Raw genomic sequence first — 18,104 nt, forward strand, 5'->3', positions numbered from 1 at the left:
TCTCTGTCTCCCTTTGCTGCTCTCTCCCTCTGCTTGTGCGTGTGCTCTCGTTCTCTCGCTCAAATAAATAAATAAAATCTTTAAAAAAAGAAAAGATTTATTTACTTATTAGAGAGTGCCTGCATGTGGAGTTGAGGGGTAGAGGGGAGAGAATCCTCAAGCAGACTCCCCGCTGAGTGCAGGGTCCGACATGGGGTTTGGTCCTAGTAACATTACATTTCTTAACCAGAGCAGAAGTGACATTTCCCAGGTCACATGGCTAATAATTCATAAAGGTGGGATTAGAATTTAGATCTCCTTAGTTCAGGGTGCCAGTTCTAAAGTAAGACATTGTTCTTTCATTGGGAGAAAATTATGGTTTTGCTTTATTAAAAGAGATGGTATTATTGAGGAGTTATTTCCTATACTTTTTTAATTTCAGTTTGCAGTAGAAATTTAACTTTAGGTGTTAAAGGAATCTCATTCTGTTACTAAGTATCTTTGGCTGTAGCCATCCATATGAGACATAATTTTCAAACACTGGTAGCTGGTCATTTCTTTCTATACTAGTTGAAATTTTTTTTATAAGATATTTTTAAGTAATCTTTACATCCAGCATGGGGCTTGAACTCAGAACCCTGAGATCAACTGTTGTATGCTCTTCCAACGAGCTATCCAGGTGCCCTTGAACTAGTTGAACTTGAAAATTAGGTTTTTATGAATAAGCTAATACATGGATTTACAAGATACCAAAATTTATAAGTGAAAGTCCCTTTCTACCACTGTGCCTTAACTATAAATTCCCCTTCCTAAAGAAAACCAGTGTTACCTATTCCTCAGAATATCTTCCAGAAATAGCTAGATACAGTCTTTGCATGGCCTAGCAGATGTGTATTTACTCCTCTCTCTCTTCTTTTAAGTACATACTGTTTAACCCACAGTGTTTATTATCTTGGCAATAACCACTGTTTTTAGTTGTTGCATCCTTTTAAATTATATATCTGGATCATAGTTTGTTTTAGTAGTTCCTTATTTTTTTTTAAAGATTATTTTTTTAATCTTATTTTTAAAATCTTTTTTAATCTTATTTTTTAAAATCTTTTTAAAGATTTTATTTACTTATTTGAGAGAGTGAGCACAAGCGGGGGGAGCAGCAGAGGGAGAGGGAGAAGCAGGCTCTTCACTAAGCAGGGAGCCTGATGTGGGGCTTGATCCTAGGGCCCTGGGACCATGACCAGAGCTGAAGACAGACGCTTAACCAACTGAGCCACCCAGGCGCCCCTTAGTTTCTTACTGATGAACATTTTAGCTATTCTGTTTTTCTTTTTGTTACTAGAAAAAAAAATGCTGTACTGAATGAATAACCTTTGTACATTAATTATTTTACACATGTGCTACAAATATTTTTTAGCCTATAATTTTAGTATTGGTATTAGAGTTTGAGAGGGAGTCTACATTTTTTTCATTGTGATGGGTATTACCAAGTTGCCTTCCATCGAGATTGTATCAGTTTATACTCCCACCAGCATATAAGACTACCTATCTCGGGGCGCCTGGGTGGCTTAGTTGTTAAGCGTGTGCCTTCGGCTCAGGTCATGATCCCAGGGTCTTGGGATCGAGCCCCGCACTGGGCTCCCTGCTCGGCGGGGAGTCTGCTTCTCCCTCTCCCACTCCCCCTGCTGTGTTCCCTCTCTCGCTGTTTCTCTCTCAAATAAATAAAATCTTAAAAAAAAAAAAAAAAAGACTACCTATCTCTGTTCTCTTCAAGATACTGTCTTAAAGGACTAAAAAAATCTTTTCTAATCAAATGCCTTTTCATATGTATGTTTTTACTTGTGAACTATCCATGTTTTCCTTTTTTATGTAAATTTGATGAAACTTTCTATATTAGGGAAACTAACCTTTTGCCTGCAATTATTTTTTCCTGTTTGTCTTTAGACTTTATGAGTGGCATATTTTTGCCATGTAGAAATGTTGTATTTTTGTGTAGTTAAATCTGTCAATCTTTTTCTCTTTGGTTTCTGGATTTTGTCACAACTAGTTGTACTTAAAAAAAAAAAAAGGAAACTATTTTAAATATATGGGTGAGGGAATGGGTAAAATAGGTGAAGGGGGGAGTAAGAGGTACAACTGGTACCTGGTATTCCAGTTATTAATAATAATGGAGATAAAAGTACAACATAAGGAATATAGTTAATAATACTGTAATAACATTGAATGGTGGCAGATGGTGACTAGTCTTGGTGAATATTGAGTAATGTATAAAATTATTAAACACTATGTTGTGTACCTAAAACTAGTTTAACATTGTATGTCAACTACAATAAACAATGGAAACTATGTGAGTTAAAAAAAGTTATTTGAGTGTATAAACCAAGGTATAAATGACATATCTACTGAACAATTAGATAAGCGTTATAGTTTTCCTTTGATTTGTACTATTATATGGATTTTATGTAGTTTAAGTTAAAATTTTTTTTTAATGTTAAGTAATAAATTTACCTTGTTTTATAGATGCCTTCCAGGATGTCAAATTTGTCAGCAACTCGTCAGGTAAGTTTAATAACAAAACTCTATTGCACAAATTTTGAAAAATAAAACTAATATTTTATTTTATTTTTATTTATTTTTATTTTTTATTTTTTTTAAAGATTTTATTTATTTATTTGAGAGAGAGAGCATGAGAGACAGAGAGCATGAGAGGGAGGAGGGTCAGAGGGAGAAGCAGACTCCCTGCTGAGCAGGGAGCCCGATGCGGGACTCAATCCCGGGACTCCAGGATCATGACCTGAGCCGAAGGCAGTCGCTTAACCAACTGAGCCACCCAGGCGCCCTAAAACTAATATTTTAGAAGCATCAGTTAGGTGGGATAAAACTCACAGGTTATTGCATTTGATTACATTTGAAAGTTACTTTACTCAGAGTTGGGAGGTGAAGGATTAGGCGAGGCTATATGAACTCCAGTGAAGCTACTTGAGCAGATTTCTAAAGTTGAATGTGAATTAGTTAGGTAAAGATTGAGCAAAAGGGATTTAGGCAGAGAGAACAGGACGTGGGAAGGCCTGACAGTGAAAGAGATTATGATTCTATCAGGAAACTACAGAATGTAGAATGTAATATGGATATTGGAGAGATTTGATCTGGAGAAATAAGTAGGAACTAGATCATTTAAGCTGTTTGTGTACTGTGTCACATAGTTTTGATTTCATGTTAAAAGGATATACAGGGAAGTAAAATGCTTAGTTTTTCTTTTGGTAAAAGCAGTTGGCATTTTGAGGAGATTGGATTGGGAGGAAAAAATAGCTTGGAAAGTTTTGGAGTAATTCTGGAAAAACTGAGAGCCTGAATTAAGATAGTGGCTATGATGATGAAGGGAAGTAGACATATTTGAAGGAATTAATGAGATAAATTCAATAGGATTTGGTGAATCCTAAATTTCTTGCCTAGATAGCTAAGTAAATAGTAATGTTGCTCATTAAGATCTGATGAATGAATATAAGAGTAAGACTAGAAGGTCTCTGGTAGGTAGGCTAGGAAGAAAAGCGCACAGAATGCACTTTTCATTTTAGATATATGGAGTTGTTTTACCATTTCCAGTCCTGTTCATTACTTCCTTTAGGCGCAAAGTTCCAGGGGGTATCTTTCCATTCAAACTGAAGATCTTCTTTTAGTATTTGGTATAATGCAGATACAATAGAGATGAATTTTCTCAGATTGGTTTATCTGAAAATATGTTTTCATATTTTTCATTTTTCATTTTTATTTTACTCTCATTTTTGAGGGATATTTTCCCTAGATATAGATTTCTGAGTTGATAGTTTTCTTATTCCAGCACTTTGAAGATACCATTATATTGTCTTCTGGCTCTTGTTTCTGGTGAGAAGTCATTTGTCACTAGTGTAGTTCTGTATGTAATGATCTTTTTTCTCTCTGGCTACTTTAAAGACTTTCTTCCTGTATCCTTGGTTTTCAGCAGCAGGTGTATAATGTGCCTAGGAGCGGTTCTCTTTGTATATACTGTGCCATAAATATCTGCAAGTTCATATTTTTCACCAAATTGGGAAGTGTTTTTTAATTATTATTTTTTAAATTTAATTTTATTGTGTTATGTTAGTCATCATACATTACATCATTAGTTTTTGATGTAGTGTTCCATGATTCATTGTTTGCGTATAACACCCAGTGCTCCATTCAGTACGTGCCCTCCTTAATACCCATCACTGAGCTAACCCATCCCCCCAACCCCCTCCCCTCTAAAACCCTCAGTTTGTTTCTCAGAGTCCATAGTCTCTCATGGTTCGTCTCCCCCTCCGATTCCCCCCCCTTCATTTTTCCCTTCCTACTATCTTCTTTTTTTCTTTTTCTTTTTTTTTTAACATATAATGTATTATTTGTTTCAGAGGTACAGGTCTGTGATTCATCAGTCTTAATTCACAGCGCTCACCTTAGCACCTACCCTCCCCAATGTCTATCACCCAGCCACCCCATCCCTCCCACCCCCCTCCACTCCAGCAAACCTCAGTTTGTTTCTGAGATTAAGAATTCCTCATATCAGGGCGCCTGGGTGGCTCAGTTGGTTAAGCGACTGCCTTCAGCTCAGGTCATGATCCCAGGGTCCTGGGATCGAGTCCCGCATTGGGCTCCCTGCTCTGCAGAGAGCCTGCTTCTCCCTCTCCCACTCCCCCTGCTTGTGTTCCCTCTCTCGCTGTGTCTCTCTCTGTCAAATAAATAAATAAAATCTTTAAAAAAAAAAAAAAAAAAGAATTCCTCATATCAGTGAGATCGTATGATGCTTGTCTTTCTCTGATTGATTTATTTCGCTTAGCATAATACCCTCTAGTTCCATCCACGTTGTTGCAAATGGCAAGATTTCGTGGGTTGTTTTTTTTTTTTTTTTTTGGTGGCTGCATAATATTCCATTGTATAAAAACACCACATCTTTATCCATTCATCTTTTGATGGACATCTTGGCTCTTTCCATAGTTTGGCTATTGTGGACATTGCTGCTATAAACATTGGGGTGCACGTACCCCTTCGGAACACTGCATTTGTATCTTTGGGGTAAATACCCGGTAGTTCAATTGCTGGTCATAGGGTAGCTCTATTGTCAACTTTTTGAGGAACCTCCATACTGTTTTCCAGAGTGGCTGCACCAGCTTGCATTCCCACCAACCATGTCGGAGGGTTCCAAATTGGGAAGTTTTTAGCCATTGTTTCTTAAAATATTTTTCTGCCGCATTCTCTCTCTTTCTTCTCTCTGAAACTCCAGTTATACTTTTGTTAGTTTGCATGATTTTTAAAAAAGATTTTATTTGAGAGAGAGAGAGAGAGACTGACCAACCGACCAACCTTGAGCAGGGGGTAGAGGGAGCGGAGGGAGAAGGACAAGCAGACTCCCTGCTGAGCAGGGAGCTCGACATGGGGCTTGATCCCAGGATCTTGGGATCATGACCTGAGCCAAAACCAAGAGCTGAATGCTTAACTGATTGCGCCACCATCTAAGCTCCCCAGCCCTGTTTTTTTTTAATTAATTTTTTTTAATTAAAATTTTATTCCATTGATGAAAGTAGAACAGTTGTAGTGATATTTCTTAAGGTTCACTAGTCTTTTTTTTCTTTGATTACTGTAGCTTTGTAATATATTTTTCCCCACTAATCCTTATTTTTGCAATTGCCAATATGCTATTTTGCCCATCCAGTGAACTTTTCATGCATTATATTTTTCAGTTCTAAAATTTTCATTTGATTGTTTTATAGTTTCCAGGTCACTGCTGAGATGCCTTATCTATACCTTTGTTATCACCATCTATTTCTATAAGTCCTTGAACATACTTATATCTGCATCAAAATTTTTGTTTACTAGTTTGAACATCTGTGTCATTTACGGTCTGTTTCTATTGAATTGCTAAATTTATCTACTTTTTCTTGATTATGAGTCACTTTTTTTGCTTTTTCATATGTCTAGTAATTTTTTATTGTATGTTGCGAGTTTCCATGATCGATTTTAGGAGGTCTGGACTATGTCATCTTCCTTTAAAGGGTTTAAATTTTGTTCTGACAGGTGATTAAATTATTGACAGATTCTTTTGTCCCATAGGGCTTGATTTCATTCTTTGTTGGGGCAGCTCTATTTTTATTTTTATTTATTTATTTTTAAAGATTTTATTTATTTATTCATGAGAGACAGAGGGAGAGGCAGAGGGAGAAGCAGGCTCCCCGATGAGCAGGGAGCCCGACGCGGGACTCGATCCCAGGATCCCAGGATCATGACCCAAGCGGAAGGCAGACACTTAACCATCTGAGCCATCCAGGCACCCTCTATTTTTATTTTGAATTTAGTCTTAGAATGTGGACTGTACTCCCAAGGTATAACCTTTTTAGGGTCTCAACTGAATGCCCAGGATGCCTACTCATGTCTTTTCGCTCTGATCTAAGACTGCAGTGTCTCCAGCCCTTTATGATTCAGGTCTCAGACCCGCAGCAGGTGATTTCTGTTAGGTGTCTAAGTCTTGACCGACACAGATACAGCTCAGTGTGTGGCCAGGAACCCATGGTGTATCCTCATGCAAGGTTGTTTCCCTCTCTCTCTCTCCTCTGGTACCCTGCTACAAATTCCATCTGTTTCAGCAGCCTGGAATTCTGTTTGCTACCTCCTTGCTCAGCTCAGTGACACTGCCATTTTCTACCTGAGCATTATCTCAATGCACAATGGTTGAGAAATTCCCCCAGTGTGGTTGGTACAATTATGGGCCTCACTTCATATATTTTTCTTCATTTCAAGGATTGAAGTCCCATAATTCTTGTTCAGTGCTTAAAAACCGTTACCTCATATATTTTGTCTACTTTTGTCACGTGTCCCCAAGATGACCCCAAAGTTTGGTGATTAGGACTCACAGGACTCAGAATGTAGTGAGTAGTACTCATAGCCAACATTAAATAAGTATGATGATATCTGTGTTGAGGAAGTTCCCTCTTTCCCTAATTTGCTGAAAATGTTTATAGTGAATAGATACTGAATTTTGTTGGTCTTTTCAATGACCAAGCTTTTTGTTTCATTGATTTTTCTACATTGTTTTTCTTTTCTTTTCATGTTTCATTGTGCGCTCTTTATTCTTTCCATCTGCTACTTTGGGTTTAATTTGCCCTTTTTAAAAAGTTTTTAAGGTGGAGTTTAGATTACTATTACTTGTAAATCTTTTTTTTTTTTTTTAATGATAGCACTAAGTTTTATTAGGGATTTCATTAAGGTTAAATCTCTAGAAATGAGGGAGTCACTTAGGGGGCGCAAAGCTGGTAAATCGCCTCAGATCTCATAATGAACCACTGGTTCAGGCTGTTTGGTGGGATCTCTGCCTTGTTCCAGGTACAGATTATTATAAGGATTCTGCTTTAGCCCCACAGATTGGTAGGTTAGGTAAGTCTCCCCAACTCAGAACATGAACAGCATGAAGGCCACAAAGCCAAAGAGGTGCTTACACATGAGATTCCAGGAAATAGGCATGGGGGATGTATCCACACAGTTCCTGATAGACATGTCAAGGTCCCAGGGTGTTGGTACACCCCAGTTCAACCTCAGGTCTGGGTGGTCCCAGTCATACCATGGATCTCTCCCTGCCCTGAGCGGTCAGAGAGCTTCAGGTAGTCATCATACCCCATGCCATCTTCCCAGTACACTTGGTAGTCTTCTACACACATATACTTCTTGGCAGTGGTGGCCTGTTCTTCTGGAATCTTGTGGTAGGACTCCAGGAACGTGTCCTTGGTAATGTGCAAAGCTGTCGTTGTACCTAAGGGCACCATGGTTCGGGCTGCCCTTTTTAGCCATTGGACTCCCAGGACCCATGCCCGGGCCACCACCATCTTCGCCTTCCTCACGTAGCAGATCTTCTTCTCGTTTAAACTATATACTACAGTTTTTTATCCTATATATTTTCATACTGTAAAGTATTTATGTGAATACGCTTTTATACTAAACACTGTATAGTTGCATCCCATGTTTTGTTTTTATTTTCATTTTGTTCCACATATTTTCTAAGTTCTTCTGTGACTTTCTTTGATCCATGAGTTAATAAAAAGTGTGTCGTTTAATTTCCAAATACTTGAAGAATTTCCCAGTATTTTTTTTTCTTTTCTTTTAGAGAGAGAGTGCACACACTTGAGTGGGGGTGGGGCAGGAGGGGCAGAGGGAGAGAGAGAGAATCTTAAGCAGGTTCCACACCCTGGTACGGAGCCCCATGTGGGGCTTGATCTCATGACCCATGAGATCATGACCTGAGCCGAAATCAAGAGTCAGATGCTTAACCAACTGAACCACTCAGGAACAACTGCTCCTCCCCCGTATTTTCTTTTATTGGTTTCTAGTTTAGTTTCACTGTGGTCTGAGAACATACTTTGTATGATTTCCATCCTTACTCTGGTTTATTTAGACTTACTTTATGGCCCAACATATATTTAATTTTGGTAAATATTTCTGTGCACTCAAAAAGAGTTTTTATTCTATTGTTGAGTGTTAAATGTCTATTTAATCACTTTGGTTGGCTGGTAGTTTTGTTCAAGTCTTACAGGATTCTAATTTGATAGGGTTCCCCCCATCCCTTTAGTACTTTAAAGGTGCTGAACCAAAAAATTGGGGTGCCTGACTGGCTCAGTTGGAAGAGCATGGAACTGTTAATCTTGGGGTTGTGAGTTCAAGCCCCCCATTGGGTGTAGAGATTACTTAAATAAATAAAACCTAAAAAAAAAAAAGAATAAGATGATGTACCAGTTACTATTGGATTGCATGATTTTTGACAAGATGTGTGCTGTCATTCTTACCTTTATTCTTCTGCCCATAATGTGATACGCTACTTTGAAGATTTTCTCTTATCACTGGCTTTCAGCAGTGCCCTAGTGTGATTTCCTTAAGCTTGTTTTGCTCAGTTCTTATTGAACTGCTCAGATCTGTTGCTCATACAGTTTTCAGATTTTTGCCCTATGTTTTCAAATTTTTATTCCCATTCCCTTATTTCTGGGACTTGAATTTTGTGTGTGTTGAGCTACTTTGATACTGTTCAACAGGTTGCTAATGTTCTGTTCCTTTTGTTTCCCCCCCTGTCTTTTGTCTCAGTGTTTCATTTTGGATAGACTCTCCTTTGTTTTCCAAAGATTTTATTCTTTTATTTGAGAGAGAAAGTTTATGTTTTAGGGTGCTGGATTTTATCATTCTGTTAGGGAATTTTGGACTTGTTTTAGCATGCAATTAAGTTACTTTGGATTAATTTGATCTTTCAAGTCTTGCTGTTACAGTTTGTCATGGTACATCATCGTCTAGGTCTAATTTAGCCCTTCTAATTAGGCATTGCTATTCTCAGGACCCTTTTGTAGGTCTTGTGTATTGAGATCTCTTACTCAGGCTGGTAGCAATACAAACTGTTCCTTGCCCTTTGTGAACTTCAGGAATTACTTGGCCCACTGTTGTCTAGTAGTTCTTATGTTTGCCTTGGGTAGTTTGTTCTTAACTCATGTTTAAGAAGATCCTTCTATATATATCGGGAACTCTCTCGTGTAGCTCTTCCTCTTTTTGTTTTTTGCCCTACAAACTCTAGCTGCTTTGGCTTCTACTAACTGTGATACGACTTTTTAAAAAAGATTTATTTATTTATTTTAGAGAGAGCATGCGCACACGAGCAGGGGGAGGGATAAAGGGAGAGAATCTATAAGCAGACTCCCTGCTGAGTGGGGAACTGAAATGGGGGCTCAATCCCAGGACCCCAAGATCATGACCCAAGCCAAAATCAGGAGTCACATGCTCAACCAACTGAGCCATGCAGGCACCCGTATAATTCTTTATCAAATTAGTGAGACTGCCTGCTTCCTACATAGTAGTGTCCTGTAATGCTTCTAGGTAGAATACAGTTGCCCTTTCTGCCCTTGACCCTGGGCCACCATTGTCATCACTATAGATATGTACTGTTAGGCATTGGATTCTTTCATGAAGCATGATAATTTTGAGATCATATTGTGTTTAATATTCTAATATTAGATATTCTCATGTTGAATACTATTCTGTTATATGGCTATACTACATTTTGTAGATAACCCCACACTAAATTTAGAGGACTGTATCATCAAAAAAAATGTACTTATACTATTTTACCGTTATGTTAAAAGTATTAATTTATTGGTATTGTAAAATTAAAAAGTTAAAATTATTTTTATACTCAGTGTTCATTGGTTTGTTCATTTTAATTCAGTTTTTCATTGACTAATTTTTTGAAAGGTCTTTTTAAAATTTCATTTCTTTCCTTTAGGTGTTTTTGTGGTCGCTTGGTCAAGCAACATGCTTGTTTTACTGCAAGTCTTGCCATGAAATACTCAGATGTGAAATTGGGTGACCATTTTAATCAGACATTAGAAGAATGGTCTGTGGAAACGCATACAGAACAGAGCCCAACAGATGCTTATGGAGTCATAAATTTTCAAGGGGGTTCTCATTCCTACAGAGCTAAGGTATGTCACATACTTGATTTTTTTAACTTCATTTATCTTGTTCTCTAAATAATATATAATACATTTATTGTCTGAAAATTTATGTAGCAGATCAGAAAGTTAGTCTCAGTCATTTCTTTATTTTAAAGTTCTTTGTATAAGTGCATATACATATAGAAGTGTTACATCTTGGTGAACTGAACATTCTCTCATTATGAAATGTTTTTAATCTTGTCATTTTCTTTCTTTCTTTTTAAGATTTTATTTATTTTTGAGAGAGTGAGAGAGAGAGCACAAGCAGGGGGAGGGGGAGAGGGAGAAGCAGAAGCAGACTCCCTGCTGGCAGGTAGCCCAATGTGGGGCTCAATCCCAGGACCCTGGGATCATGACCTGAGCCGAAGGCAGATGCTTAACTGACTGAGCCACCCAGGTGCCCCTAAGGGGTTTCTTTATAAGGAACACATATTTTTAAGTTTATTATACTGTCTCACTTTTTCTTTGTTCCCTTTTCTTTCTTGTTTGCTTGGGATTAAATATTTTTTTATTATTTCTTTTCTTATTAGCATGTTATTTATACATTCTCTTTTCTGTAGATTAATCTTATAATAACACTACAAAACACATTTTAACTTATTATAAATGAGTCCTTTCACTACTTTTTGGAAGTGCAAGAACCTTTAGAATACTTATAACTGCATTTATTTCTCTCATGACATATGCTTTTGCTGGCATAATTTTCACCCCCCCACAACATTATTTTTCATTTATATTTATCAATATTTTACCCTTTATGTTCTTTGTTTTGTCTGCCTCCCTGCCTTGATGGGAAAAGCAGTGGTAAAGGTGGGCACATCTCTCCAAGTTTTCCTTTTCTTTTGGATCCTGATCCCATAGTTTTTCACTGTCTTAGTAGCTCTCTGATGCCTTCATACATGTTACTTATTTTCTCGTTTTTCTATTCCTACCGGCAGAGTTAGTTTAAAACAGTCTAGTCTGCCATTGTCCAAAGTGGAACTCCTCATTTATTCCTTATATATTTTTTTAACTTTAAGCTGTTTTCCAAACATGACTTTATGCCAAATATAATAATGAGTTAGACAAAAGTAATATAGGAAGACTTAATATAGAACAAATCTCATTACAAAATTCTTTTTTTAATCTTTTTAAATTTTATTTATTTATTTTTAAAGATTTTATTTATTTATTTGACAGAGAGAGACACAGCGAGAGAGGGAACACAAGCAGGGGGAGTGGGAGAGGGAGAAGCAGGCCTCCTGCTGAGCAGGGAGCCCGATGCAGGGCTCTATCCCAGTACCCTGGGACCATAACCTGAGCCGAAGGCAGACACTTAACAACTAAGCCACCCAGGCGCGCCCCCCCCTTTTTAAAAAAAATTTATTAGAGAGAGCACTAGCTGGGGGGGGGGGCGGAGGTGGGGGGCAGGGGCAGAGGAAGAAGCAGTTTCCTCGCTCAGTGAGCAGGGAGCCTGACGCAGGGCTGGATCCCAGGACCCTGAGATCACAACCTGAGCCAAAGGCAGATGTTTAACCGACTGAGCCACCCAGATGCCCCTCATTACAAATGTTTTTTGTTTTTTTTTTTAAGATTTTATTTATTTGAGAGAGAAAATGAGAGACACAGAGAGAGCATGGGGGGGGAGGGTCATAGGGGGAATCAGACTCCCTGCTGAGCAGGGATCCCGATGCAGGACTTGATCCTGGGACTCCAGGATCATGACCTGAGCCAAAGGCAGTTGTTTAACCAACTGAGCCACCCAGGCGCCCCCATTATAAACATCTTAAGGGACTCTGGGGTCTTCTCAGTTTGGTAGAATTCTGATACTTTGGGTTCTGATATTTTAGAGTATTTTTCATTGGTATTTGATCTCTGGTTGTAAAGCAATGGACAGTATATTGTTTTGCAAAGAACCTTTGTTAGAGATGATTAAAAATGTTTTTCTTCGGGGCACCTGGGTGGCTCAGTTGGTTAAGCGTCTGCCTTCGGCTCAGGTCATGATCCCAGGGTCCTGGGATCGAGCCCTGCATTGGGCTCCCTGCTCCGCGGAGGGCCTGCTTCTTCCTCTCCCACTCCCCCTGCTTGTGTTCCTTCTCTCGCTGTCTCTCTCTCTGTCAAATAAATAAATAAAATCTTTAACAAAAAAATGTTTTTCTTCTAACATATGAATATTTCAGATTTCTTATGAGCTAAATCATCTAGGTACATCAAACCAAGAAAATGAGTTAGAGTGGTCAATAGCAAGTAAGTTTTGTGAAGTCACTTAAGACAAAGGTAAGTTGTTTAATCTTGTAAACCAGAGGAAGTTATTTCACAGATGTGACAGCTTATTTTCTATAGAATTTTTAAAAAATTAAATTTATTAATCCATCTGATTACCTTGAAATATTGAGTAAAAAATATCTTTGTTATTTTACTGCATAATCACAATTCTGTGATAAATAGACCAGATCATTGACAAAACTTTCAAACACATAATACAGTATTTGCCTCTCCTAATAGCAAGAGTTGTAGAAGCTTCCATTTTTCTTTTCCATTTTTCTTTCCTTTTTTTTTTTTTTTTTAAGTTTTACTTATTTGAGAGAGAGAGAACACAAATGGGGAGGGGCAGAGGGAGAGGTAGAAGCATACTCCCCACTGAGCAGGGAGCCTAACTTGGGGGGCTTGATTCCAGTGCTCCAGGATCATGACCTGAGCCTAAGGCAGACCTTAACTGACTGAGCCACCCAGGCACCCCATTCTTCTTCTTTCTTTTTCCCGTTTCTCATCACCATAGCTAGCCTTTAGCAGTTCCTACTACTGCATATTCATAGTCAAACAAGTCAGTAAGTAACTGGGGGTAAATTTGTAAATTGGATGAATGGTAATTGAGTTTATATAAATAGGAGGAGGGACATATTTATGTTTTAAAGGTTAAAAATTAGAGTACCACTGCTTCTATGGCTCTTACAGAATGATTTTCCAACTTTAAAATCATTTACTATTGCTTATTCCTAGGGGTGTTAAGTATATTAAAAGTAACCTATCAAATCTATAATAATCTGATCTAAACATTTTTCTAATGTCAAATAATGTTGCATTATGAAACCTATGAACATACTCAGTTATTTTGTCCTTTAAAAATCTTTTTTAGTATGTGAGACTGTCATACGACACCAAACCTGAAGTCATTCTGCAACTTCTGCTTAAAGAATGGCAAATGGAATTACCCAAACTTGTTATCTCTGTGCATGGGGGCATGCAGAAATTTGAGCTTCACCCACGAATCAAGCAGCTGCTTGGAAAGGGTCTTATTAAAGCTGCAGTTACAACCGGAGCCTGGATTTTAACTGGAGGAGTAAACACAGGTAATGTGATGATTATACCAATTTTATTTAGTGTGTGTGTTAATGTTTCACAATATCAATTAAATATTTGAAATAATAATCAACACCAAGTATCAGTATATTCAGTTTTTCTGTTAAATAATCTGTATACTTCCTAAGTGTAAATGGTAACTGTAAAGTATTTGGTTTTCATTTACTCTTAAAAAATAATACACTTTAGAGCAGGTATTGACAAACTGTGGTCCCATGCATCAAATCCAACCCATTCTTTGTTTTTGTAAATAAAGGTTTATTGGAACAGAGCCACAATCCTTTGATTTTGTATTATATGTAGTTACATTTGTGTTGCAACAGTAGAGGTGAATAGTTGTGAGACTGTTTACCTTGCAAACCCTAAAATATTTACTATTTGACCCTTCACAAAAAAAGGTTGTTGATCCCTACTACAGAGCAAAGTTTTATTCCTGTCACTTTCTGACTTCTGGTAAATTGATGTAAGAATGGCAGTCCATTGCCTAGGCAGTGGTAAGAAGTAGCTTTCAAAATTAGTTTTTAATATACTATAATTTTTCATTGCATATCTTCTCTACGACATATACAGGTTAGATATAAGAAAAGCAAATTAATTTTAATATCCAAAGTAAAATATAATTATTACTTAAATTAGCTTGCAGACATCTAATTCATTATGAACAACTGGTTTTTGAACCTCATTGTATGTCAGGCATTCTTCTGGCTGCTGAAGATATAGCATTCACAAAACAAAATGTTTACCTTAGTGGAACTTATATTCTAGTGGAGAAGATGTAGATAACAAACAGATAACTAAATATGTTATATGTTAGATGATAAGTGCTATGGGGACAGATGAAATACAGAGAAGGGATGGTAGAGAGGGCTTCATTAATAAGGTGACATTTGAGTAGAGATTGAAGGAAATGAGGGAGCATGGTAAGGATAATGTGAGGCAGAGCATTTAAAAGAGAAAAAACTGCTGGTGTGTTGGAAGAATGGTAAGAAGGGTCCAATGTAGCTAAGTAGAATGAACCCAAGGAGTGCTAGGTGATGAGGTCAGGAAGTTACGGGAGTGGGGTAGGGTGGTGAATAGCAGGGGCAATAGGCACATCATTATATAAAGCCGTATAGGCTATTATAAGCACTTTCGTGTTTGCTTTGAATAAGAAGGGAAGATTTTAAGCAGAGAGTTGACAAGAGCAAAGATCACTTGGATGATGTTTTGAAAATAGACTGTGAACAGGCAAGGCAGCAACTGGAAGACCAGTGAAGATGCTATTTCCATAATCCGGGTGAGGAATGAGATCTCATGCATTATAAAAAGCAAATTGAGTGTTGTATTGGTTTTCTAGGGCTGCCGTAACAAAAGGCCACAGACTCGGTGGCTTAAACAAAATTAATTTATTTTCTCACAGTTTTGGAGGTCCAAGATCAAGATGTTAGCAGGTTGGTTCCTTCTGAGGCCTCTCTCTGTGGCTTGTAGATGACCACCTTCTCACTGTGGCCTCTTCACCACGCATGTGCATTCCTGGTGGCTCTTTTTGTGTCCCAAAATTTCACCTTCTTAAAAGGACACCAGGCAGATTGATTAGGTCCCACCCTAGTGGCCTCATTTTTAAATGTATAACCTCTTTAAAGGACCTGTCTCCAAATATGGTCACACTTCGAGGTACTGGGATTAGGATTTCAATATATGAATTTTGGGAAGGATACAATTCAACCCCTAAGTGATAATGAGGAGTCATATGCTCTTTTGAATTGTCTTTTCTACTTTTCTCCTAATTTTTGATTCAGTTGGACAACTTTTGTAGTTGCTTGTTGTGTGTGTGTGTTTTGCTTATGGTCCTGAGCCATACTCTTCATTTTTTTTTAGATGATGTGTAGAGCAATAACAAAAAACTACAGTTACTTACAGGAGGAATCTAAGAGAGGACTAGGCCTAACAACATGGTAAAAGTTACTTTTACGTGTGTTTCAGGCAGTTGTAGTGATTTGACATTGTGGGGTTTTTTTTGTTTTGTTTTGTTTTGTTTTGTTTTTGGTCCTTGTGTTTTCTTTTGTAAGTTTGTCTTTTGGACCTTGTTGCTTTTTATCTTCGTGTAAAGAAAAATATCAACAATTATAATGTTATAGATTGAGTACAGGATTATTCTGAAAACAGTAACTACTTTCACATAAGGTAAATTAAATTTTATATGAACAGGTGTGGCAAAACATGTTGGTGATGCCCTCAAAGAACATGCTTCCAGATCATCTCGAAAGATTTGCACTATTGGAATAGCACCCTGGGGAGTGATTGAAAACAGAAATGATCTTGTTGGGAGAGATGTAAGAATGATTTTAAAAATTTCTTATATTTGAACTTGTATAAACAAAATTAGAGCAAGAATAGTGCAAGTCACCTTAAACTATTCATGATCATACCATACTTTTCAAATTATGTTTAAAAAGTATTTTCCTGAGTGGCGCCTGGGTGGCTCAGTTGTTGAGTGTCTGCCTTCGGCTCAGGTCATGATCCCAGAGTCCTGGGATTGAGCCCCACATCGGGCTCCCTCCTCCGTAGGGAGCCTGCTTCTCCCTCTCCCATTCCCGCTGCTTGTGCCCCCTCTCTCGCTGTCTCTCTCTCTGTCAAATAAATAAAATCTTAAAAAAAAAAAAGGTATTTTCCTGAGGTTTTCTTTCTTTTCCTTTTTTCCTGAGGTTTTCTTATGATCCCTCCAAGAATGCATTCATAGATATAAGTAATTGTCGTTACAGTATTAGTACGTTTTGGTTTCGGCCTTTCTGTATAACTATTTTACAACTTTTCCAAATCATGCCAGTCTTTGTAATTAAATTTTTAATGACTATGTTATTAAGAACTAATTTTACTGTCACTAAATTAGTAATCAAATGTTAGTGTTTTATTTGAGTAGGTTAAGGACATGTGAATTGGTTATTAATATTTATCAAGAGAGTACTAAAAAAGAATTACTGAATTATAATGATCACTTTCAAGTGCAATGAAATTTCTAATATCAATTTTAAAGATTGTATGAGGGCTAGAAAAATGGAAACTATAATTGATATTAGATTGTTCTTATTCAGTGTCCTTTGTGTATTACACTTTATTCATTAATAACCTAACAGTTTCTTCATACTATATACTCATTTATTTTCTTTTGCATGTGATAATAAAATAATATATATTCTGCAATAAGAGTTGAAATATAATTGTATGGTCTGACCCATTATAGATTAATCATCAGCTGGCTTAAAAGCTTGTGCTTTTTGACATATTGTTTGACATTTTCTATTTGTTACTATATTGTAAATAGAATTTTACCACCTTCTTGCCTTTACAGATTATTTTAAAGTTTATTTTTTCTTTATATTATATTAAATCCTCCCCACTAACTTATGTTTGCTATTGTTTAGGTGGTTGCTCCTTATCAAACCTTGTTGAACCCTCTGAGCAAATTGAATGTTCTGAATAATCTACATTCCCATTTCATATTGGTGGATGATGGCACTGTTGGAAAGTATGGGGCAGAAGTCAGATTGAGAAGAGAACTTGAAAAAACTATTAATCAGCAAAGAATTCATGCTAGTAAGGGAATTTATAAATTTGTTACTGTTCAAATTATTCTAGGTATATTATTGGCCAGCAACATTCTAAAAAGGTTCTTTAAAGTGCTCATTTCCTTTTGTGGCAAGACAACATATGAAACAAGAAAAATGACTGACCTTAGACAAAATAGACTTAGGGAAAGAAGTCTGAGGCCAGATAGGGTACTCAGATATTGATGCCAAAGCCACAGAAGTTCATTGAAAGCTCTTGCTATTGTAATCCTATTGCAGCCCAAGGAATTCAGAAATATTTTTAATGTGTGATATATTCTAATACATGACTTGAAATTCAGGATTGAAGAGGAAAAAGGAATACTTTATTGCAAAGTAAGAATCATCTTGTTTAAAGTTTATAACATGAATAGGTGTCACTCTTTGGTAGTTAAGTCTTAAAAGTTGGTATTCTTGACACTTGTCTTTCTTACCAACCACGGTCATACTTCCTGGTTCAACATTTAGATTTTAGTTTCAAAAAGAAGAAATTTTAGGGGCGCCTGGGTGGCTCAGTTGGTTAGGCGACTGCCTTCGGCTCAGGTCATGATCCTGGAGTCCCCGGATCGAGTCCCACATCGGGCTCCCTGCTTGGCAGGGAGTCTGCTTCTCCCTCTGACCCTCCCCCCTCTCATGTGCTTGCTCTATCTCATTCTCTCTCTGTCAAATAAATAAATAAAATCTTAAAAAAAAAAAAAAGAAG

General features: G+C 37.3%; 1 protein-coding gene and 1 pseudogene across 4 annotated transcripts in view; one reads left to right on the forward strand and one right to left on the reverse strand.

The window, feature by feature from the left end:
• TRPM7 (transient receptor potential cation channel subfamily M member 7) overlaps nt 1-18,104 on the forward strand; it is a 118,227-nt gene that overhangs the window by 28,801 nt on the left and 71,322 nt on the right. For all 4 annotated transcript variants that reach the window (XR_010405020.1, XM_045900083.3, XM_064570481.1 and 1 more), the window contains exons 3-7: nt 2,494-2,532; nt 10,268-10,466; nt 13,594-13,807; nt 16,005-16,129; nt 17,219-17,390. Coding sequence is in view for 3 of the 4 variants with exons in the window: in XM_045900083.3 (XP_045756039.1) it covers nt 2,494-2,532; nt 10,268-10,466; nt 13,594-13,807; nt 16,005-16,129; nt 17,219-17,390 (749 nt within the window). In the remaining variant the exon portion in view is untranslated. The remainder of the gene's footprint in view (nt 1-2,493; nt 2,533-10,267; nt 10,467-13,593; nt 13,808-16,004; nt 16,130-17,218; nt 17,391-18,104) is intronic.
• LOC123861220 (NADH dehydrogenase [ubiquinone] 1 beta subcomplex subunit 8, mitochondrial-like) lies at nt 7,282-7,838 on the reverse strand (annotated as a pseudogene).

This window comes from Mirounga angustirostris, unplaced genomic scaffold (genome assembly GCF_029215605.1).
Source record: "Mirounga angustirostris isolate CCGP_5_RB_7025 unplaced genomic scaffold, mMirAng1.0.hap1 SCAF_9, whole genome shotgun sequence".
NCBI lineage: Eukaryota > Metazoa > Chordata > Mammalia > Carnivora > Phocidae > Mirounga > Mirounga angustirostris.